The sequence below is a fragment of the Sus scrofa genome, chromosome 7 (assembly GCF_054392235.1).
Source record: "Sus scrofa isolate SSC_HxYL_T2T_F1_AM1 chromosome 7, Sscrofa_HxYL_maternal_Yorkshire_Landrace_v2.0, whole genome shotgun sequence".
NCBI lineage: Eukaryota > Metazoa > Chordata > Mammalia > Artiodactyla > Suidae > Sus > Sus scrofa.
Window position 1 is genome coordinate 23,463,672 of NC_139389.1, and position 23,121 is coordinate 23,486,792.

A 23,121-nucleotide genomic window follows, 5' to 3' on the forward strand; every position below is an offset into this window, starting at 1 on the left:
CACTGTTGGTGGGAATGTAAACTGGTACAGCCACTATGGAGAACAGTTTGGAGATACCTTAGAAATCTATACATAGAACTTCCACATGACCCCGCAATCCCACTCTTGGGCATCTATCCGGACAAAACTCTACTTAAAAGAGACACATGCACCCGCATGTTCATTGCAGCACTATTCACAATAGCCAGGACATGGAAACAACCCAAATGTCCATCGACAGAGGATTGGATTCGGAAGATGTGGTATCTATACACAATGGAATACTACTCAGCCATAAAAAAGAATGACATAATGCCATTTGCAGCAACATGGATGGAACTAGAGAATCTCATCCTGAGTGAAATGAGCCAGAAAGACAAAGACAAATACCATATGATATCACTTATAACTGGAATCTAACATCCAGCACAAATGAACATCTCCTCAGAAAAGAAAATCATGGACTTGGAGAAGAGACTTGTGGCTGCCTGATGGGAGGGGGAGGGAGTGGGAGGGATCGGGAGCTTGGGCTTATCAGACACAACTTAGAATAGATTTACAAGGAGATCCTGCTGAATAGCATTGAGAACTTTGTCTAGATACTCACGTTGCAACAGAAGAAAGGGTGGGGGAAAAATGTAATTATAATGTATACATGTAAGGATAACCTGACCCCCTTGCTGTACAGTGGGAAAAACAAAACAAAACAAACAAAAAAAAGTGTGACGGATATTTTTCACTGTCTTTCCTCCCTCGCCCAGATCCACTCTTTATCCCACTATGTATGTTGAACTCTATGCTCTACTCAAAAGTCTTAATCAAAGGAGTCCTTGATATGTGGCTTCTGTCTGGATTCAGCCAATGGGGGTCACGAGTTGAGGATTAGAGAAAGAGAGAACAGCTAGTTTGGTTTATTTTCCCTTGGCTCCCTCTCAGCTGGGACACATGAGGTGGCCTGTATTGCTCAGGCAAAAGTCATAGCTCTTGGAGATAGCTGTGTATTACAGTTTCTTTTTTTCTGGTTTCCAGTACCACTTCCCCACTTTGTTGCTTCAGGCCTTGGGTGTGTGACAGACGTCCATTGTGGCTAGTTCCAGGGTAATGCATGTACAGTACCCATATAGACACCCCTTGTAGGGGTTCTAAATCCTTCTCACACCTTTGATCAATATTTCCTTTTTTCAGCTTCCCTCATTTTCCCAGGTGGGTGTGCCATCTATTATATCTGATATAACTCTTCATTTACAAACAGACCAGCATCATTCCATGCTTCAGAACTTTTGAATTGCCATTTCTTCTACCTAAAATGCTCTTCTCTTGACTTCATCATGGCTAGCTCCTTCCTGTCTTTCAGTTTTGAGCTTAAACACCCCTTCTAAGAAGGGATACCCAATGTGAATTTACTTCTTAGTCTCTCTATAGCATAATCTTTTAAGTTTCATCAAAAGATTATTTCCCAAGTTATTTTACATTCTGATTCCCTCTGAAAGATGTAAATTTTATGACAATAGTAACTAAAAAATTACAATGGAATCATCTTATGCATATTATTATGTCACTTGATTTTTACAGACACAGACTTTCTCATGGTGGAGAAATTGACAAACCGATACTTAAAACATTATTCTTTTCTTTTCTTTCTTTCTTTTTATTTTATTTTATTTTTTTTTTGTCTTTTCTAGGGCTGCACCTGCGGCACATGGAGGTTCCCATGCTAGGGGTCTAATTGGAGCTATTGCTGCTGGCCTACACCACAGCCGTGGGAACGCCGGATGCCTAACCCACTGAGCAAGGCCAGGAATCGAACCTGCAACCTCATGGTTCCTAGTCAGATTCGTTAACCACTGAGCCATGACGGGAACTCCCATTTTTCTTTTTTCTACAAAATGCTATCTGATATACTTTTGCTGCATTTTCTATGTTTTGGCATGTTGTTTCTGTTTTGATTATTCTCAGAGTATTTGGTTATTTCCCTTGTAATTTCCTTTGATTTATTATTTAGAAGTACATTGTTTAATTTCTACATGCCCATATGTTTGTCAATATTTTTGTTACTTATTCTAAGTTCATTCAGTCATGTTTAGAGGATATACTTTCAGTCATTTTAATTTTTTTAAGGGCTGCATCTATGGCATATGGAAATCTCCAGGCTAGGGATCGAATCAGAGCTGCAGCTGCCATCCTACCTACAGCCACAGCAACCCGGAATCCAAGCTGCATCTGTGACCTACACCACAGCTCACAGCAACGCCAGATCCTTAACCGGCGAGGCCAAGGATGGAACCCGCATCCTCATGGATTCTAGTTGAGTTTGGTACCACTGAGCCACTACGGGAACTCCCCTTTCAGTCATTTTAAATTTATTGTGAGTTGTTTCATGGCCTAATGATCTATTCTGTAGAATGTTCCTTATGCAATGAGAAATATATCTATTCTGCTTTTTTTGAATGAAGTGCTCCGTATATGTTAGTTTTGTTTACCTTGTTTGGCTCTCTCTTTCCTTGCTGATATTCTGTCTAATTTTTCCATCCATTATTTTAAGTGGGGTACTGAAGTGCAACAGTTATTGTGGAATTAACCATTTCTCCAATTAGTTCTGTTACTTTTTATGTTATGTACTTGGGCAATCTTTTGTTAGATGCATCCGTGTTTGTTAGATCTTCTTGATGGATAGACTAAATTTATCATCATAATTTTTTTGACCATAGTAACAATTCTTGTCTTTATGTCTATATTCTCTGATATCCACATAGCTGTTAGTGCTATCTTTTTTTGCTTTTTTAAGATTATTTTTTGAATTATAGTTGTTTTAGAATATTAGAAGGAGTTTCAAGTGTACAGTATAGTGATTCACTACTTTTACAGGTTATACTCTATTAAAATTGTTGCAAGATAATGGCTGTAATTCCATGTGTTAGACAATAAAACCTGGTTTCTTATTTGTTTTGTACATAGTAGTTTGTATCCATTAATCTCATACCCCTCTCTTGCCCCTCCCCTCTTCCCTCTTTTCATTGGGAGCCACGGTTTGTTGTCTATGTTTGTGAATCTGTTTCTGTCTTGCTATACGCATTGATTTGTTTAATTTTTTAGATTCCACATATAAGTGATGAGAAGAAGTGTGTGTAAATGTGTCACATCAATGTGTCTTCTTTATCCCCTTCATCCATTCAAGTGTTCATGGATACTACGTTTGCTGTCATTTCTGGGCTATTGTAAATAATGCTGCTCTGAACATTAGGGTGCCTGTATCTTTTCAAATTTGTGTCTTTGTTTTCTTTCGGTATCTACCCCGAAATGGAATTGCTGGATCATGTGGTAGTTCTGTTTTTAACTTTTTGAGACATCTCCATAATGTTTTCCATAGTGGCTGTACCAATTTATAGTCCTACCCAGAATGGGAAAGGGATCCCTTTTCTCTGTTTCCTCACCAATATTTATTATTTGTGTGGTTTTTGATGACTGACATTCTGATAGGTGTGAGGTGACATCTCATTGTAGTTTTGATTTACATTAATCTAATAATGAGTGATGTTGAGCATCTTTTCATATGCCTATTAGCCATCTATATGTCTTCTTTGGAAAAACGTCTCTTCAGATCTTCCACCCATTTTTTGACTGAGTTGTTCATTTTCTGATATTTGTTGTATGAGCTTTTTAGGTATTTTGAATGTTAGCCCCTTATCGTATAGGCTTGAGTATTTTCTCCTATTCAGTAGGTTGTCCTTTTTTTGCAGCTCATTTTCTTTGCATGTGAAAGCTTTTAAAGTTAATTAGTCCCGCTTGTTTGTTTTTGCTTTTATTTCTTTTGCCTGAGCATGTGGATCCAAAAAAATACTGCTATGATTTATGTCATTAGAGCGTTCGACCTGTGTTCTCTTCTAGGAGTTTTATGGTTCCAGGTTTTGTTTTTTGAGGTTTCAGGCCTTACGTTAAGGTCTTTAGTCTATTTGGAATTTATTTTTGAATATGATGTGGGGAAGTATTTTAATCTTATTCTCTTACATGTAATTGTCTAGTTTTTGATCTTTTTAAGTGTATAAAACTTATCAAAATTAGTAAACTAAACACAAAAGTTCATGCTACAAAATCATTTTTAACTGGTTTTAATTTTTAAAAATCATTCTTTTTTTCTTGGAGTTCCCGTCGAGGCGCAGTGTTTAACGAATCCGACTAGGAACCATGAGGTTGTGGGTTCGGTCCCTGCCCTTGCTCAGTGGGTTAACGATCCGGCGTTGCCGTGAGCTGTGGTGTAGGTTGCAGACGCGGCTTGGATCCCACGTTGCTGTGGCTCTGGTGTATGGTAGTGGCTAGAGCTCTGATTCGACCCCTAGCCTGGGAACCTCCATATGCCATGGGAGCGGCCCAAGAAATAGCAAAAAGACAAAGAAAAGAAATTCTTTTTTTGTCGATTAGTCAACATATTTATATATAATAATCTGTGATGCCTGCAGATAATTCCTGCCTATTTCTGTAGCATAATTGTTAATTGGCTATTTTTTGCATTTTCAGAATATTTCTATTCTTAATTAACTGAACACAGATATAAATAAAAAAAACAGTGTGTTTTGTTTTGGTCTTCAGTGAATCAGATAGCTTTTGGTAAAATGGGCACATCTGGCAAAACAGACATCTCGGTCATTAGTAACCATCACTATCATTCCGTGACTGGAGAATTACCACATCTTTTTCTTTTCCAGCCTTATTGAGATGAAATCGACAAATAAAATTGTGAAGACTTAAGGTGTATAATGTGATGATACATATATCAAATATATATCCCTTGATGTATGTATCCACTGTGAGATGAACACCACGATCGAGTTAAGTTCATTGCTCACATGGTATCTTTTGTGTATGTGTGTGGTCAGAAGAGTTAAGATCCGTTCTGTTAGCAAACTTCAAGTACATAATTCAGTGTTATTAACTACCGTCACCATGCTGTGTGTTAGATCCCCAGAACTCATTCATCCTATGCTGTAGGTTGTCACGGTAGCTGTCACAGTTCTCCATTCCTTGTCCTATACCCACTGCTATGTGGGTAGCTGAGAATCTCTCATAGATCACAGCACCTCCCTGAGAACGAAACATTCAAAGCCAAGGTAATGTTCCTATAGATGCCTCAAGCGACTAGACTGTGTTATAACGATGTCCATTTATCTTAAGAGCAAGTTTTCGGATGATTTCCAAATATATTTGGTCAGGAATCATCTGAACATATGTAAATCTTTTTTTTTTTATTACTCAAATGAATTTATCACATCTGTAGTTGTATAATGATCATAAATTTAAAATTGTTTATATTATTTAGTGTTAGTTCAGTTTTCTTCTTCCATCCCAGAAGTTAAATAGGTGTTCTCCTTCTTTTGAAAAAAAGTTTCACCATGAAGACTCTGGTGAAAATTTCCTGTAATTTTCTTTTAAAATTCTGCAACAGATACTTCTGATTTTTTTGGGGGGGGGGAGCTTTTGGATTACTTTTAAATTTTAATAATTTTCTTTTTTTGGATGTTACATATTTTTACAGTACGCACAACTCAAAAAGGAACTATTTAACTCTATGTCATGTACCAATAATTAAGGTTGAAGAATTTTAAACATTTTTATGGAAGAAAGTAACACACATCACAGAGCTAATAGGGCATAAAGAGCCATGTGGGACACACATATGTGGAAGCACTACCCCAGTGACCACCACAGAAGTTATATGGATCTCTCAGGGGCTAGAAAATGCCTAAGAATTTAGAGTGAGAACTTGCTAGGCTTCTGAGATGTAATCTGGCAATTTGTCCTTTTAACCTATACTTTAGCCTAAATGGGAACATTTTGGGAAACCTGTCTAGTGTTGGACTCATCTATTAAAATTCTTTGGTAGCCAACTTCCTTCCGGAATTTGGTAATGAGAACTTTAACTGTGAGTACAGAGGTATCTCCAAAATAACAATCACTGTTATTCAAGAAGGTTCTTACAAAACGGATTGACAAGTGCGGTTCTCCCTCCCTCCGTCCTTTTCTCTTTCTTTCATTTTCTTTCTTTCTTTCTTTCTTTCTCTTTCTTTCTTTCTTTCTTTCTTTCTTTCTTTCTTTCTTTCTTTCTTTCTTTCTTTCTTTCTTTCTCTCTCTCTCTCTCTTTCCTTCCTTCCTTCCTACCTTCCTTCCTCTCTATCTCTCTTTCTTTTTTAGATAATTTTAAATGATAGTTGATTTACATTTTCTGTCAATTTCTGCTGTACAGCACGGTTATCCAGTCATACGTATATGTACATTCTTTTTCTCGCATTATCCTCCACCATGTTCTATAGTAAGTGACTAGATCTTCTTTCCCTCCTTCCCGCTTTCCTTTTATTTCATCTTTCTTTCTTTCCTCTTATGTTGGTTTTGCATCTTTTTCAAAGAGCAATTTTTGTGGTCCTCTGGTATCTAGCTATGAGCCAATACTTTTTTCTTGCCTAGAGTTCTCCTAAGAGCTGCCTTGACTTCCTTGTTCCGTAAACTGTAGATGATGGGGTTGAGCATGGATGTCACCACGGTATAGAAGAGGGCTAGGAGTTTATCTATTCCTGGTGAATGGCTAGCCTTGAGTCTCAAGTAGGTGACAGATGCTGAGCCATAGAAGAGTGTTACTACAAGTAAGTGGGAAGAACAGGTGGAAAGAGCTTTTTGGCGACCCTCAGGTGAGGGCATGCTGAGCACGGCAGCTAGAATTCTGCCATAAGAAGCAATGATGAGTAAAAATGGGCTGGAAATGCAAAGGGTGGCTGCAACAAAGACTGCAGCCTCATTATGGGAGGTATCCCCACAGGCAAGTGCCAGGATAGGGGGGAGGTCACAGAAGAAATGGTCTATTTCACAGGGGCCACAGAAGTCCAGGGAGAAAATATAGTTGGTCTGGCCCAAGCCTACCATGCATCCCACTCCCCAAGAAACCATTGCCAAATGGACACACACTCCACGACTCATTCGTGTTGCATAGTGAAGTGGGGAGCATATGGCCATATAGCGGTCAAAAGCCATGGCGGCCAAAAGACAGCACTCACTGATACCAAAAAATGAGAAGAAAAACATCTGTGTAGCACACCCCTCCCGAGAGATTCCTCGGGCCTCGCTCACAAGGCTCTGCAGCATCTTGGGTGTGACAGAGCACGTGTAGCCAATCTCCAAGAGAGACAGGTTGGCCAGGAAGAAGTACATGGGGGTGTGGAGGACCGGGTTGGTCCAGATGGCAGTGGTTATGAGAGCATTGCCCATCAGTGATGCTAAGAACATGAGCAGGATGAGGGTAAACAAAAGGAAACACTGTTCAGTGACCTCAGAGAATCTGGCAAAGGCAAAGCGTTTGACAGACATGCTGTTGTCCTGCCACAAGGAACAATTGAAGGTCATGCCTGAAAAAAAGAAGGCAAGGTCATCATCAAGAGTCTTTCACATAGAAATCTGAATCTTTCTCTTACTCTTAACAAGCTCTCTTGAGTCAGAGAGATAGATTTCTTTTCTGCTATTCTAAAATTCAAAGTTTGGAAGTTACCCTCATCTTGAAACCAAATCCTATTCCATGTTCACTCTCCTAGTTGATTTGTCGTAAATAATCTAGTCAGCAGGCATGAAATGGAAAACAGTTTAGTAAAATTCTCTCTCTCATCCCTTCATTTTACGAGTTGTCAAATACTACCAGATAATGTCCTCCCATACCTACCTATTTCTTTCCTTTTCTTTAGCCACTGACTTGCTTTCTTTACTCATTTATTCACAAGTATTTATTGAGCTCAGCATATTTTCAAAGTATTTTTCAGTTTCTGTTGTAGGTCCTGGATTCAGCAAAGAAGGAAAGAAGAACAGAAATAAATGGACCAATTCAGAATTCTATTAAATATGAAATAACAAACATACGATTACAGGGACCCTTAGCGTCTATGACTGCTGAAGAATGTGCTCACACATCAAGCATTCTATTATAATGCATTTACACTTATACTAAAGCATTTAGAAACATTTCCCTTTTGTTGTTACTAATTAACTTAATATAATTTAATATTTCTCTTTTCTATGTGGCACCACAATTCAGTTAAGGTTGTGGCAAAGAAAATAGAGACAATAGTTTATATATTTCTTTGAACCCCAAATATTTTCTTTCTTTCTTTTGCTTTTCAGGGCCACACCCACGGCATATGGAGGTTCCCATGCTAGGGGTCCAGTTGGAGCTACGGCTGCCGGCAGTGGAAAACGAACCCAGTTAATGCCCATGAGGACATGGATTTGATGTCTGGCCTTACTCAGTGGCTCACTTGCTGTGAGCTGTGGTGTAGGTTGCAGATGTGGCTTGGATCCTGCCTTACTGTGGCTGTCACGGAGGTTGGGAACTACAGCTCTGATTTGACCCCTGGCCTGGGAACTTCCATATGCTGTCAGTGCAGCCTTAAAAAGAAAGAAACAAAAAACAAAATAAGAAATTAACATGCACTTTATCACCCTCGAAAATTCTTGCCCTGTAGAAATGTCATGTTAACGGACTCATTGGACACTGTGTGCAATATTCCCTAATATTGCCAGTCTATAAAAATAACCTATATTAAGAATCAGCCATCAACCAAATAATGCACCATGCTTCTAATCTAAAGATATAGGAGTTTTATGCAAATGATGAACTGTGTTTGTAGATTCCTACTCAATGTGATGACAGATCAAGTGGCCGTTGAACATTGACAAGATTCTGCAGGTTTAAATCTTGAGATGGAGTTTCAGTGATAGGTGGATGTATGAAAAAGTAAATAGAGGAGAGAGACAAGATCATTTCAATAGCTCGTGGCTTTCTTCATGTGCCAGCTTCCCCAGCCCAAGATCCAAGACATGTACCTTGTCTACAGCTCTGCTTTGGAAATAACCCAGCAGAAGTGATTCATTTGGAGCCAGCTCCACGTAACTAGAACTGTTGCTTAACTGACTCAGTCCCTTATTAGTCTCTATTGTCATGATGAAATGTTTCTTTAGTTCCTATCAGCCAGAGGAAATCATGTGATACATTACTAGATGTTTTACCTGAAACGCTTAGTGCAGTGCCTGGAATATAAGAAAAACTCAGTAAATATTAATCTCCATTATTCTGAAACGGTCATTTCTAAAATGCTTGAATCATAGGTACAATTTAAATAAACTGGCCATTGAATATGGCAGAGATGATTTCCCATTGCTTTCCACCATTTATCCGTAGTTATTTCATCGAGGACCTAACATCTAGCTGAGTGATGCCTTAATATAACCCAGCAGAAACTATTTTATCATTTGATTACAGGATAATCGAGGCATTTCCAATTACCCGAAGATAAGACATATATCTGTTTGCTGTAAAGTAATTAGTTTAGAACAACTTACAGTAGTTTTATGACAGGAGTACTGGCAAGTCTTCAGAGAGGGGTGAATCTATCCGATTAAAATAATGTCCAGAAGTGAATAATGCTTTGAATGCTGGCTATTCATTTTCAAGCTTTAATTCACCATCTTCCACGACACTCTTAAGACATCAGTTATATCACATACCTTTACTCATAGTATTTGAGGGAAGAAAGTAGATGGTATTTGCTTCTGATGAGCCACTTCCTATTTTGTCTGCACAGTCTCCTTATAACCTCCCCAAATTCAGAGGATGTAAAGCTCCCCAATCCTTACTTCTAAAACTAAGCACTGAGAAGCTTTTGTTGTAGTCAGAACCACGTCTGATGCCAGGAAGACTGTGTCTCCTGAGAGAGCATTATGTCCTTCCTCACAGTGCCCTCAGCCACACACACACACACATACACACACAGATTCACACACACACACACACACACACAGACACACACACACACAGACACACACAAGCATGTAGGGTTGTGCTGATTACATAATATATTTGAACCTTTCTCATCCTGAAAAAAAGGAATGTGAATATGTTTTACTTCATTTCTTCTCCTTGTTTCTGAATCCTTATGCTTCCCTTCTCCTGAGAGATATTTTCTTCTAACAAGAGGGTCAGGAAGTAGTTTTATTTTCTCTCTGAGGAATTTCAAATGCCTCTATTTGTTGTTGGTTATGAACATTTAGGTAGCAAAATAAATAAATATAAAAGGTAATGTAAAAACAAGAGGATCTTTCTGTATAGCGCTGGGAACTAAACCAATCACTCATGATGGAGTATGAGGGAGGATAATGTGAGAAAAAGAACGTATATGTGCATGTGTGACTGGGTCACTTAGCTGTACAGTAGAAAACTGACAGAACACTGCAAACCTGTTATAATGGAGAAAATAAAAATTACTGTTTTAAAAAAGAGATGCTTGAGAAAATGCTTTGGCAAAGATGCCGTAGTTTGGCTGCTTCTAGTGTCTATATTCCTGGATAAATACTCCTCTATTTCTACAAGTAATGAAGTAGCATTGATTGAACATGCAGTATTTTAGGTGCTTTACATGTCATTGCAGTTTTAGTTTAATCATCACAATTAATCAGCGATACATTAGTTTCTTTGTTAACGATGAAGAAGTTGAGTTTCAGCACAGCACAGGGAACTTTATCCAATCTCTTGGGATTTGGGACCATGATGGAAGATAGTGTGAGAAAAGTCATGTGTATATATATATATATATATATATATATATATATATATATATATGTATATATGTATGTATGACTGGTCATCTTGCTGTCCAGCAGAAATGTATACAGCACTGTAAATCAACTACACTTTAATAAAAAATAAAATGAAAAAAATGAAAGTAAAAGCAAATCAATGGTAAAATACGAATAACCCATATTATAGATTACTGCTATGACAGACTGTATGCACAATGTGATAGTAATTCAAGTGAAATCTAGCCAAATATTTGACCCCTGTATACTATTAATATGAAATACTGAGATTTACAATTTAGTTTGAATTTAAAGAAGTAGTCATCAAAATAATTATGAAAATGACATAAGTAAGGTTCACACCACATGATATTGAAGCAGTTAGTATTTTTCTGGGATTCTCTCCCCAGATAATAAGAAATGAGTGACAACGGAAAAAAAATCGATGCAACTTGTCGAGGGTACTTTGTTCTACTGGGTTTTTCTAATTGGTCTCATCTGGAGATAATACTTTTTGTGGTTATCTTGATGTTGTACTTGTTGACATTGTAGGCAACCTGTACATCCTTATCTTGTTGTACCTGGACTCATGTCTGTACGCAGCCATGTATTTCTTCTTCTCAAATGTCTCTTTTCTGGGTCTCTGCTATACCACCAGCCCCATCCCTCAGTGGCTGATCAAGCTTTGCGGTCCAGAAAAAAAACATCCAGGAGATTGACAGAAGCTAAATATTCTCCTACAGATCTAGTGACCACAGTATGAAAAACATTGGAACTTTGTACAGACTTCTCTAGCCTAGGTTGTTGGGCATTTCCCACCTTTTGATAACTGGGTTTTTCTGCTCGTATTGGATCCCTGTTTAAATTCCCTCCCCAGTAGGAAAATTTAAACTCTGAATATATAACCATGTAATAATATTAATATTTAGATATTTATTACATACATAATATTTGATATACATTGAACGGAACTGGAATGATACATGCCAAGCTCATAATAGTAGTTGTCTCTGGGTTGGTTTTTGGGTCAGAGAATGATGGTTAGAAAGGACACTGATTTTCTCTGTGATATATATATATATATATATATATATATATATGTATATATATATATATTTTTTTTTTTTTTGTGCTATTTCTTGGGCCACATATGGAGTTTCCCAGGCTAGGGGTCTAATCGGAGCTACAGCTGCCGGCCTACCCCAGAGCCACAGAGCCACAGCAATGCAGGATCCGAGCCGCGTCTGCAACCTACACCACGGCTCAAGGTAACGCCGCATCCTTAACCCACTGAGCAATGCCAGGGATCAAACCCTCAACCTCATTGTTCCTAATTGGATTCGTTAGCCACTGTGCCACGACGGGAACTCCCTCTGTGATATTTTATTGTGGGGAGCTGAGGAGATACAGGGACTCAAAAAAAGGACCTTGCCTGATGGCAGAAAAACCTGAAGGCAGGTTCCTAACCAAGGAAGGGAGCTCACCTGAATGGTACAAGCCGAAGGTGGGCTTCTGGTCAGGATGAAAGCCTGCCTGTACTGTACAAGCCGAGGGCAGGCCTCAGGTTACACAGCTCTCATTTTGATGTTGATGGGGAAGAATTGGGGCTTTCCCGGGAAAACAATTTCCATGTTTGCGCTGGAGAACATGGATTGCTTCTCGGGTGACCTAGTCTTTCCTGTCGTTTTATTTGTTATTCAGTTTTCCTCAGTCTTTCCTGATTATTTACTTATTATTCTTATTTTCCATTCTTATTTTCCTGTGGTGATTTGTGACTTAGCAAAGTTACAACAATAATATAATAAGAATTTCATCCTGAAGGACTTTCCCCTATTTAAATCCGACTTAGGTAAAATATAGTGTTTATCTACTAACTAGTTATACAGTAAACTTTAGAGTTAGGATTTTAATGAGGTTCATAGAAGTTAGACATATATTATCCATGAAACCCAGCTGTGAGTTTTGTCCTTGATTTTAAAAGCTTTTAAGTGATAGCTAGTTAAGTTGGTTTATATTTTCTTATACTGTCTCCCTGCCATAATGCTTTAAAGATAAGCACCAGTCTAAAAGCAAGATTTGTGAGTACCAAATTCTTGTGTCTGTGACCTCTTCAAATTGTAAAGGCTGGCTGGCCATGGGATGATTTGTACTGAGTCTCCTCCTTTCCACATGATGTATTGTACCTAATTGCCCTTAAATTGTATTCACTAAGTTTAGTTAAGATAAAGATCTTAGAACATGATGTATAGCTGCTATACCATGTAATAGTTAACCAATATACTTTTAACACTGTGATGTAATCTGTAGTAAAAAACTGTCCGTATAATCAACCACTTATGCCAATAAAATGTGAGCAGTCCAGTGCCCTGAAAGAAGGGACAAAGAGGCTGTCTCCCTATGTACATTCGCCGATGCTGTCCATCTCCTATCGGGAAAGTGTACACTCCCTGGCCACCTGAGCAGGCCTCTGGCATTTTATGTGCTAGAAAATGCTGGAAATAAATATGACAAAAGTAATAGTTGATGATTCTGAGTTGTGGGAATATAGGTTTTCTATGTGTGTGTAATATTTTAAATATCTGAAATAAAGAATAACAGAGAATTAAAGTAGAGTTGTTTGTTAAAATATCAGTTCAAGTTAAAATTCACCGCGATGGTAATAGTAGCTCACATGTATGGAGTAATTATGTACTAAGCACTGTGGAAAATGTTTGTATCTTTTCCTTGTTGAATTTGTACAACAATCAGGACCAAGGACACATAAAGACTGTTTTCTGGTACCTGTCTTAAACAGAAAGCAAAATACCCAATTGCTCTCTTAAAATCACAATTTTTAAAATGACATCACTTAGATGTGCAATCTGAAATATAGCACAAATGAATGTATCGACAAAACCAAAACAGACTCAGAGACTTGGAGAACAGACTTGTGGTTGCCAAGGGGGAGGGGGAGTGGGATGGACTAGGAGTTTGGGGTTAGTAGAAGCAAACTCTTATATTTCTAAGGGGCAAGTGATGAGGTCCTACTGTGTAGCACAGGGAACTATACTCAGTTTCTTGTGGCAGAACATGATGGGAAGATAATATGAGAAAAAGAATGTATTTGTATAAGTATGGCTGGGTCCCTTTGCTTTATAGCAGAAATTGGTTCAACATTGTAAGTCAACTCCACTTAATAAAAAATGTAATCTTATTATAATTTCCAAACCCAGATTTTCTTTCTATAGATGGCATATATTCGCTAGAAACAGTGTAATGATTTAAAAATGTTTATGAATTCATAACCTCATCAGATATTTTTACAGTAACATGTCAGTTCTTGGATATAGTCTTATTTTATTTTTTATATATTATGGTAAATCCCTTGACAAGACATCATGGGAAATTACTCATAAAAATGTTTTGGAAAATTTATTTATTTTTATTTGTTTTTTTAATTGATTTTTATCTTTTTATTGTTATTTCCCCAACACATTTTTTCCCTACTGTACAGCATAATGACCCAGTTACACATACATATAGACGTTCTTTTTTTTCACATCATCATGCTCCGTCATAGTTGACTAGATCTAGTTCTCAGTGCTTAACAGCAGGATCTCATTGCTAATCCACTCCAAAGCAATAGTCTGCATCTATTCACATCACGTTCCCAATCCATTCCAACCCTCCCCCTCCCCTAGGCAACCACAAGTCTATTCCCGAATCCCTGATTTTCTTTTCTGTGCAAAGGTTCATTTGTGCTGTATATTAGATTCCAGATATCAGTGATGTCATATGGTATTTGTCTTTCTCTTTCTGACTTACTTCACTCAGGATGAGAGTCTCTAGTTCCATCCACGTGGTTGCAAATGGCCTTATTTTTTTTTTTTTTTTTTATAGCCGAGTAGTATTCCGTTGTGTATCTATACCACATCTTCCTAATCCAATTGTCTGTCAATGGACATTTGGGTTGTTTCCATGTCGTGGCTTTTGTGAATAGTGCTGCAATGAACATGTGGGTGCATGTGTCTTTTTTAAGGAAAGTTTTGTCTGGATATATGCCCAAGAGTGGGATTGCTGGGTCATGTGGTAGTTCTATGTATAGTTTTCTAAGGTACCTCCATACTGTTCTCCATAGTGGTTGTACCAGCTTACATTCCCACCAACAGTGCAGGAGGGTTCCCTTTTCTCCACACCCTGCCCAGCATTTGTCATTTGTGGACTTATTAATGATGGCCATTCTGAAGGTGTGAGGTGGTATCTCGTGGTAGTTTTGATTTGCACTTCTCTAACAATGAGGGATGTTGAGCATTTTTTTCATGTGTTTGTTGGCCATCTGTATAACTTCCTTGGAGAATTGTCTATTCAGGTCTTTTGTCCATTTTTCCATTGTGTTGTTGGCTTTTTTGCTGTTGAGATGTATAAGTTGGAATTTTTAAATAGTTATGTTTTCAGAATTTTGGTGGTTACCTTCTGTGTTATAGTTTGAATGGTCTTTGAAGATTATTTTTAATACTTTTGCAGGGCTAAACCTGTCCTTGAAATTAGAGAAGTTAAGTGGAGACAATTAACTCTAGTTAATAAAGCAATAATATACAATGTAGGTTTTTGTTTTTTTCTTTTTTGCTTTTTAGGGCTGCACACACGGCGTATGGATGTTCCCAGGCTAGGGGTCAAATTGGAGCTATAGCTGCCAGCCTAGACCACAGCCACAGCAACGCCAGATCTGAGCTGGGTCTCTAATCTATACCACAGCTCATAGCAACACCGAATCCTTTAACCCACTGAGCAAACCTTATGGATGACTCATGGATGCTAGTCGGGTTCATTAACCACTGAGCCATGATGGGAGCTCCCAATTATTTTTTAGGTAACCCATTTTTCAAATGTCTCATGCTCCCTATTCCCCCACTTAGACCACCTCTAACAAGTTATTCCTCAAATGTGGCCCTTAGCAGGATGAGGAATTGGGGAAGAAATTTCAGGGCAACCTGTTCCCCTCCCTATAAAGACAGCTTCATGAGCATGTTCATCAGTGAAGGTTGGTCTGTAGAGTCATTGTTTTCTTTGGGCAACAGTGTATCATGTTGAAGGTATTCCTCAGCAACTGTTGTAACCAGGACAACTCCTTGAAGGACATTACTTACCACTTTGGGATTTACCCTCCCAATGGCCCCAGTCAAGGAAAGCATGTCCCATTATTCTTTTGTTTCCATAAAACTCCATTTGCTCTAGGAGAAGGGGTCTATCCCCTGAGACACTAAATGCTCTAATGAACTCCTCTTCCCTGCTAAACCAGATCTTTTAGTAGACTCAGAATTCTCTGCTGTGTAGCATGATAACCATAGTAATTTTCAGACTCTGCTTTCCTAGTGTGATGCAGTAGACTAGACTCTATGGTGCATGCATCCAGCCATCCCTTTATGTTGGTGATGTGAAAGAGATGAAAACCAGAAATCAGGTTGGTCCCTACATAAAGAGGCATCAGCTGGGCAAAGAGAGGGAATATGGACAGACACAGAAAGGGCATTTAGTGAAAGGAGTTGTTTGAGTGTTAGGCATGCCCTAGGTAAGGGTATTAAAGGACAAATATAAGAACAAAGACAGCTGACCAGTGATATGGGGATGGGGAGGCGAAACTCATGTCCATCACCATTTCCTCCATCATGTCGTATTTTTAAAAACCGAGATATTTCATTCCACAGCCCAAAAGAACAGTCTTTGTTGAGGTCTTTATTATCCTCTCCCTTGTAAGAATAAATTTAACTGTAAAGTTGCTACCTTTCTTTTCTTACACCTGGTAGTTTTATTTTTTTTGTCTCTTATCTCCTATCCCTTCTAAATTCTTTAAGAATGTTGAAGAATGGTTCATGCGACAGATCAGTATATCTCACAGCTGTTTTTAATTAATGTTTTAATTAATGTACTAAGTTATTCAGGCAACTTTATGAAGAATAAGAAAATTACATCTGCATCAAAAGAAGTAATGATAGCATTTGGGTTTACCTTTCTCATGAGCTACTCTCTCCCTTTCTAGAGATTATGAAAAAAACTTTGCATTTTCTCATCATCCCTCAAATGGCAGTGACCTCTAAGTGAAATAATCTGCTTCATTTATTTGGCCATCGCTGTTTTTTTAATTCGGCCATGGTGAACCTCTTCAGCATCCACTGGGCTTCAACCACACCTTCTTGGTGTGGTCTGAACTTCAACCTTGGGGAGGAATCCCCTCTTCCACGTTTGTTCTTTCTTGGATGCTATCGCTTGGTCCAAGGTATCTTTTAGAGTTCTCTCATAACTTAATAATTCTTTATTTAAATTTTGGTTTCATTACAAAAATTATTCCTTTTATTTCTTGTTGTACTTGCAGCATGTGGAAGTTCCCAGGCCAGGAATCAAACACACATCACAGCAGTGGCCTGAGCTACTGCAGTGACAACACTGCAGCCTTAACCTGCTGCACCATGAGGGAACTCCCCCCAAATTCTTTTTTAGCAATGTACTGTCTGATTGTCTAGTATAGTTTCTGAGCTGTAGAAAATAGTCTAGATTAGTGTGTCAACTAGTTAATGAATTTGAGTTTAGGGCTTGAATCAGTCTTACAACCTTGGGGCCAAACTGTTTCTGCCTTTCCTGTTGAAATTCACTATCTACTGCTGCTAACATCTTTTTCAAGAATGGTACTTATAAAACGTGAGCAATTAAGAGACCTCATTTGTGCCGTATATTAGATTCCAGATATAAGTGATATCATATGGTATTTGACTTTCTTTTTCTGACTTACTTCACTCAGGGTGAGAGTCTCTAGTTCCATCCATGCGTATAATGAAAAAAATAAAATAAAAAAAAGAGCCCTCAAAGGAGGTAACCACATGTGGTCCTGCTGTGGTTTCTTTTTCTTTTCTTTTGTTTTATTTTTAGTCACAGTTTGTTTGTAAATGTGAGAGAAATAATTGTATGTGTGAGGAATCAGAAGTGATGTGGCCTCATTGGGTGAGGCCAAGCACTCACAGAGAGACAGAGGGATATTTGACTGGTGGGATACTTATGACATGAACCAAGCTGAAAATCTTAGTTCACGTGAATAGATCTGTGAAGCAGTTGCAGAGAACCTTGACAAAATGCCTCTTAAAAGACACGTGAGGAGTTCCTATTGTGCCTCAGTGATTAACGAATCTGACTAGCAGCCATGAGGAAGCAGGTTCAATCCCTGCCCTTGCTCACTGGGTTAAGGATCTAGTGTTGTTGTGAGCTATGGCGTAGATCACAAACTCGGCTTGGATCCTGCGTTGCTGTGGCTGTGGTGTAGGCCAGCAGCTACAGTTCTGATTCAACCCCTAGCCTGGGAACCTCCATATGCCACAGGCGTGGCCCTAAAAAACCAAAAAAACCAAAAAAAAAAAAAAGAACCCCCCCCCCAAAAAAAAGAGACGTGGATTTAACTGATTTTAAAGGAGAAATTTTTAGGAAAAAGAAGATATAAATTCATTGAGCAGAAGAAAGGAAGAGTGTGGGAATGGCGGAAATGGCTTGTCACAATAACAATATAAAACTTTCCTATGAAAGAGAAGAATCGCTTAAGAGTTATAACTGTTTATGAAATGTTAAACGAACAAAAAAAAAGAAACAAGCTCTCTAGGAACCATGTATTAAGTGATGAACAGCCATTTAATGGTTTCATTAAATATTCAGAATTCTTCTCTAAGTTGGAGAATAAAAACATTTGTAGACATTAGTAATTATGATCAAAGTTTAAATACTGTCTCTGTTATTGTCCTGAAGAAAAGGGAATATAGAAACGTCCTCAAGGCCTTTTGTTCAGGTTTCTAGCCCTGTGATATACACATATACACTTTCAGCTTTAAGCACTAGTAGTCAGGTCACTCTCCATTTCCCTCAACCTCACACCCTTCCTTGCTTCTTTGCTCTCTCAAAGAACTTCTATCTTCCTTTCCCTAAAATGTTCTTTTCAAGACAGTTATATTCAGATGTCCTTTAGGATGTGTTCTACCACCACTTTCCCCATCTACTTCACAGATCTGTTCAAGTGAACTGAGGTTTTCAGCTGTGTTCATATCATGATTATCCCCATAAGTTGATGTGCCTGTGTCTGCCTTTTTTTTCGTATTTCTCTTTGTGTTTTTAATTTCCAGTTAAGAAATAAGCTGTGAGTGTGAGTAAACAAATCAGAAGATAAAATTCTTCCTATAAGAATAGTTAATTGGAGCTCAATATTTTTTACCCTGTGTCAATATTTTGAAATAATAAATAAATTAATATTGTTCATTATATCTTTTTATCTGTGTTTAAGATTATTTGGATTGCAATTATTATGTTTTCTATAAACACATAAGCAGGAATGGCATGAAAATGCTGAAAAGAAAACTAAAACTGTTTGTTAAAAAGATTATTTGTTCCATGGAAATTTTCCTTTGTAGCTGTGTTAGAAGATTTTCAAGTTACTATTTACCCAGACGTCACCCTGGGGCGAGTTAGGAGGATTCAAAAGTTAAGAAGTTATTTTTCTGTAGTAGGGAAAAATATCTGGATGAAATATAAAAGTAAAAAAAAGCCTTTGTATTTACCTAAAAAATTTTAATGTGGTAAAATATTAAATTTGTAGAAAAATTGCAAAAGTGGTACAAAAACTACCATTAACCTTTTAACAAGAGTCAATAATAATTATATTCTACCTAAAATAGTTATTCTATTATCCACCTGTCAATCATATCCATCTGCCTGCCTGCCTGCCTGCCTATCTATCTACCTATCTATCTACCTACCTATCTATCTATCTATCTATCTATCTATCTATCTATCTATCTATCTATGTAGCTAGCTAGCTGTCATCTTTATATATGTATCTATCTGTCATCCATCATTATCTGCCAACTATGTGTATGATCTCTTTTTGTGGACCATTTGAGACTAATGTCGAGACGTCCTGTCCTTTTACTGCTAAATGCTTAAGTGTTTTTCCCTAAGATTAGAGACACTATTTTACATAACTAATGTATAGGTAACAAAATATAATATGGAGGCAATATTATTATCTGACCAATAGTTCATATTAATATTTCTCCAATTGTCTCACAATATTTTTGTCCCAGTCCAGAATCAGACATTTAGATATCATGTCTTTTTTTTAATGCAATATTATTTCTTTTTTTTTTATAATTTTTTTTATTTCCCCACTGTACAGCAAGGGGGTCAGGTTATCCTTACATGTATACATTACAATTACATTTTTTTATTATGTCTTTTTGACTTTTAAAAATCTGGACCAATTCCTTAGCTTCATTGAAATCTATATTTGCTTATTAGGGTTGCACCCGTGGCATATGGATTTCTCAGGTTAGCGGTTGAATCAGAGCTGCAGCTGGCAGCCTACACCACAGCCACAGCAACGTGGGATCTGAGTCACATCTGCGACCTACACCACACCTCACAGCAAAGCCGGAGAACCTTAAGCCACTGAGCAAGGCCAGGGATCGAGCCCACATCCTCATGGATACTGGTTGGGTTTGTTACCTGCTGAACCACGACAGGAACTCTGAATCTGATATTTTTGCGAGGGCAGGCCAGCTCTTTTGCCCAACTTGTCTCAGTGTGAGTTTGTCTCATATTTCTTCATTTTAAAAGTCAGGCTGTGCATTTTTGGCAGGCATATGACTGAAGTGACATTGTGTCCTGTTTAGGGCAACATGTCAGTAGTCACATGCTGTTGGTTTGTCTCAACATTGGTGATGTTAATATTGATTACTTGGCTATGGTGATGTCCACCAGGTTTTCCTCTGGTAAAGCCTACTACTTTTCATTTTGTAATTAACAAGTAATTTGTGGGGAGATATTTTATTTTTATTTGATTTTTATTTTTGGCTGTGCCTGTAGCATGCCGAAGTTCCTGGGCCCGGGATTGAACCTGACTCACAGCAGTGACAATGGTGAACCCTTAACCTCTAGGCCACCAGGGGACTCTGTGGGAAAATATTTTAAACTATGTAAATATCCCATCTCTCATCATACTTTCATTCACTAGTTTTTAGCATCCATTTATGTTTTTCTAACTCTATCATTCCTTCTGTGTTTATTAATTATGATCCTAAATATGAGGATAGCTTTCTCTTCTTTACTATTTATTCTTTTAAAGTTTATGAATATGAATTCTTTCTTCTTTCAGTTCATTGGTATCATGGTTTCTCTTAATATCCAAATTGAAAAGTGGTAGGCCCTTCAAACTGGTTTCTGTTTGTGTGTGTGTGTGTGTGTGTGTCCCTCTGGTTCTTGGAGGATATTTTTTCTTTATTGAAGCATAGCTAATTTATAATAATATGTGAGTTACAGGTGTACAGCATTGTGATTCATTATTATTGCAGATTGTACTCCATTATAGGTCATTGCAAGATAATGGCTATAATGTCCTGTGCCACAGAATCTATACTTCTTCCTTATCTATTTTATACATTTTATAGTTTTTAATCTGTTAATCCCATACCCATAATTTGTCCCTCCTCTCTTCTCTTTCCCCCTTGGAAACCACAAGTTAGTTGTCTATATTTGTGAGTCTGTTTCTTTTTGGAATAGTCAGTTATATTAATTTTTAGATTGCACATAAGTGATATGATGCAATGTTTGTCTTTCTCTGATTTATTTCACTATGTGTAATATAATCTAGGGCCTCCCACTTTGCTGCAAATGTCAGTGTTTTGTCTTTTTAATGGCTGAGTAATATCCCATTGTATGTATGCACACACCCCCACACCCCCACACACCCACACCCACCCTATATCTTCTTAATCCAATCATGGACACTTGGGCTGCTACCATGTTTTGGCTATTGTAAATGGTGCTTCTGTGAACATTGAGGTGTGTTTTTTTTTGGAATTGATTCCCCCCACCCCAGCTATATATACCTGGGAGTGGAATTGTTAGATCTTATGGTAGTTGTATATTTCTAGTTTTTTGAGGAACATTCTTACTCTTTTCCACAGTGGCTGCACCAGTTTACATTGCCATCAACAGTATACAAGGATTCCCTTTTCCCCACATCCTCTCTAACATTTGTTATTTGTAACCTTTTTGATGATAGACATCCTAACAGATGTAATGTGATATCTCATTTTCAACTGATTGGCATTTCTCTAATAATTAGCAATGTGGAGCATCTTTTTCATTTGCTTGTTAGCCATCTGTATGTCTTTGGAAAAATTTCTGTTCAGGTCTTCTATTCATATTCAGATGGACTTATTTTTTTGATATGGAGTTGTATATGACCTGTTGATTATTTTGTAGGTTAAACCCTCGTTGGTTGCATCATTTGCAAAAATTTTCTTTCATTCTGTAGGGTATCCTTTTGTTTTGTCAATGGCTTCTTTTGCTGTGAAAAAAACTTTTATGTTTAGTTAGGACTTACTTAAAATTTTTTGCTTTTTTTCTTTTACCTTAGGAAACTGATGCAAAAAATGTTGCTATGATTTCTCTCAAAGAGTGTTCTTCCTATGCTCTCTTCCAGGAGTTTTATGGTTTTGTTGTTACATTTAGATCTTTAAGCCATTTTGAGTTTATTTTTGTATGTGGTGTGATTAAATAGTCTAGCCTCCTTGTTTTAGATGTGGCCATCCAGTTTTCCCAGCACGACTTGCTGCAGAGACTGTCTTGTCTGCATTATATATTCCTGCCTCCTTTTTTTGTAGATTAATTGACCACAGGTGAGTGGGTTTATTTCTGGGCTCTCTTTTCTGTTCCATGAACCTGTGTGTCTGTTTTTGATAATACCATGCTGTTTTGATGACTGTGGCTTTGTAGTATAATCTAAAATCTGAGAGGGTTATACTTATAGCTGTGTTCTTTTTTCTTGAAATTGCTTTGGCAGTTGTATTTCCATTTATTTTGAGTGTATGTAATTCTTTTGTCAGGTAACAGGAAATGAATGATGATGGAAAAACTCAATGCAACTTCTGGAGGCTACTTTGTCCTGCTAGGTTTTTCCAATTGGCCTCGTGTGGAAGTAGTACTCTTTGTGGTTGTCTTGATGTTTTACTTAATGACATTGACAGGCAACCTGTTCATTATTATCGTATCATACCTGGACTCCCATCTGCACACTCCCATGTACTTCTTCCTCTCAAACTTGTCTTTTCTGGATCTCTGCTACTCTACCAGCTTCATCCCCCAGTTGCTGGTCAACCTCTGGGGCCCAGGAAAAGCCATGTCTTATGTAGGTTGCATGACTCAACTTTACTGTTCCCTGGCACTGGGATCCACAGAATGTGTGCTACTGGTGGTGATGTCCTATGACCATTATGCAGCTGTATGTAGACCCGTGCATTATACTGTCCTCGTGCACCCTCGTTTCTGCCATCTGTTGGCTGTGGCTTCTTGGGTAAGTGGCGTCACCAACTTGGCACTTCATTCCTCATTTACTGCCTGGGTACCCCTATGTGGACATGGCCAAGTGGACCATTTCTTCTGTGAAGTTCCAGCACTGCTGCGACTGTCTTGTGTTGATACAAGACAGCTAATGAGCTGGCCCTCATGGTCACGAGCTCCGTTTTTGTTCTCATA

The 23,121-nt window shown here is 38.0% G+C and overlaps 1 protein-coding gene and 1 long non-coding RNA gene across 2 annotated transcripts in view; one reads left to right on the top strand and one right to left on the bottom strand.

Moving 5' to 3' along the window:
• Nucleotides 1-23,121, top strand: part of LOC110257996 (uncharacterized) — an 819,260-nt gene that overhangs the window by 660,399 nt on the left and 135,740 nt on the right. The window lies entirely within an intron of this gene.
• On the bottom strand, nt 6,400-7,362 carry LOC110258043 (olfactory receptor 10C1-like). Its single transcript, XM_021081015.2, has one exon. The coding sequence runs from the start codon at nt 7,360-7,362 to the stop codon at nt 6,400-6,402; it is 963 nt and encodes a 320-aa protein (XP_020936674.2).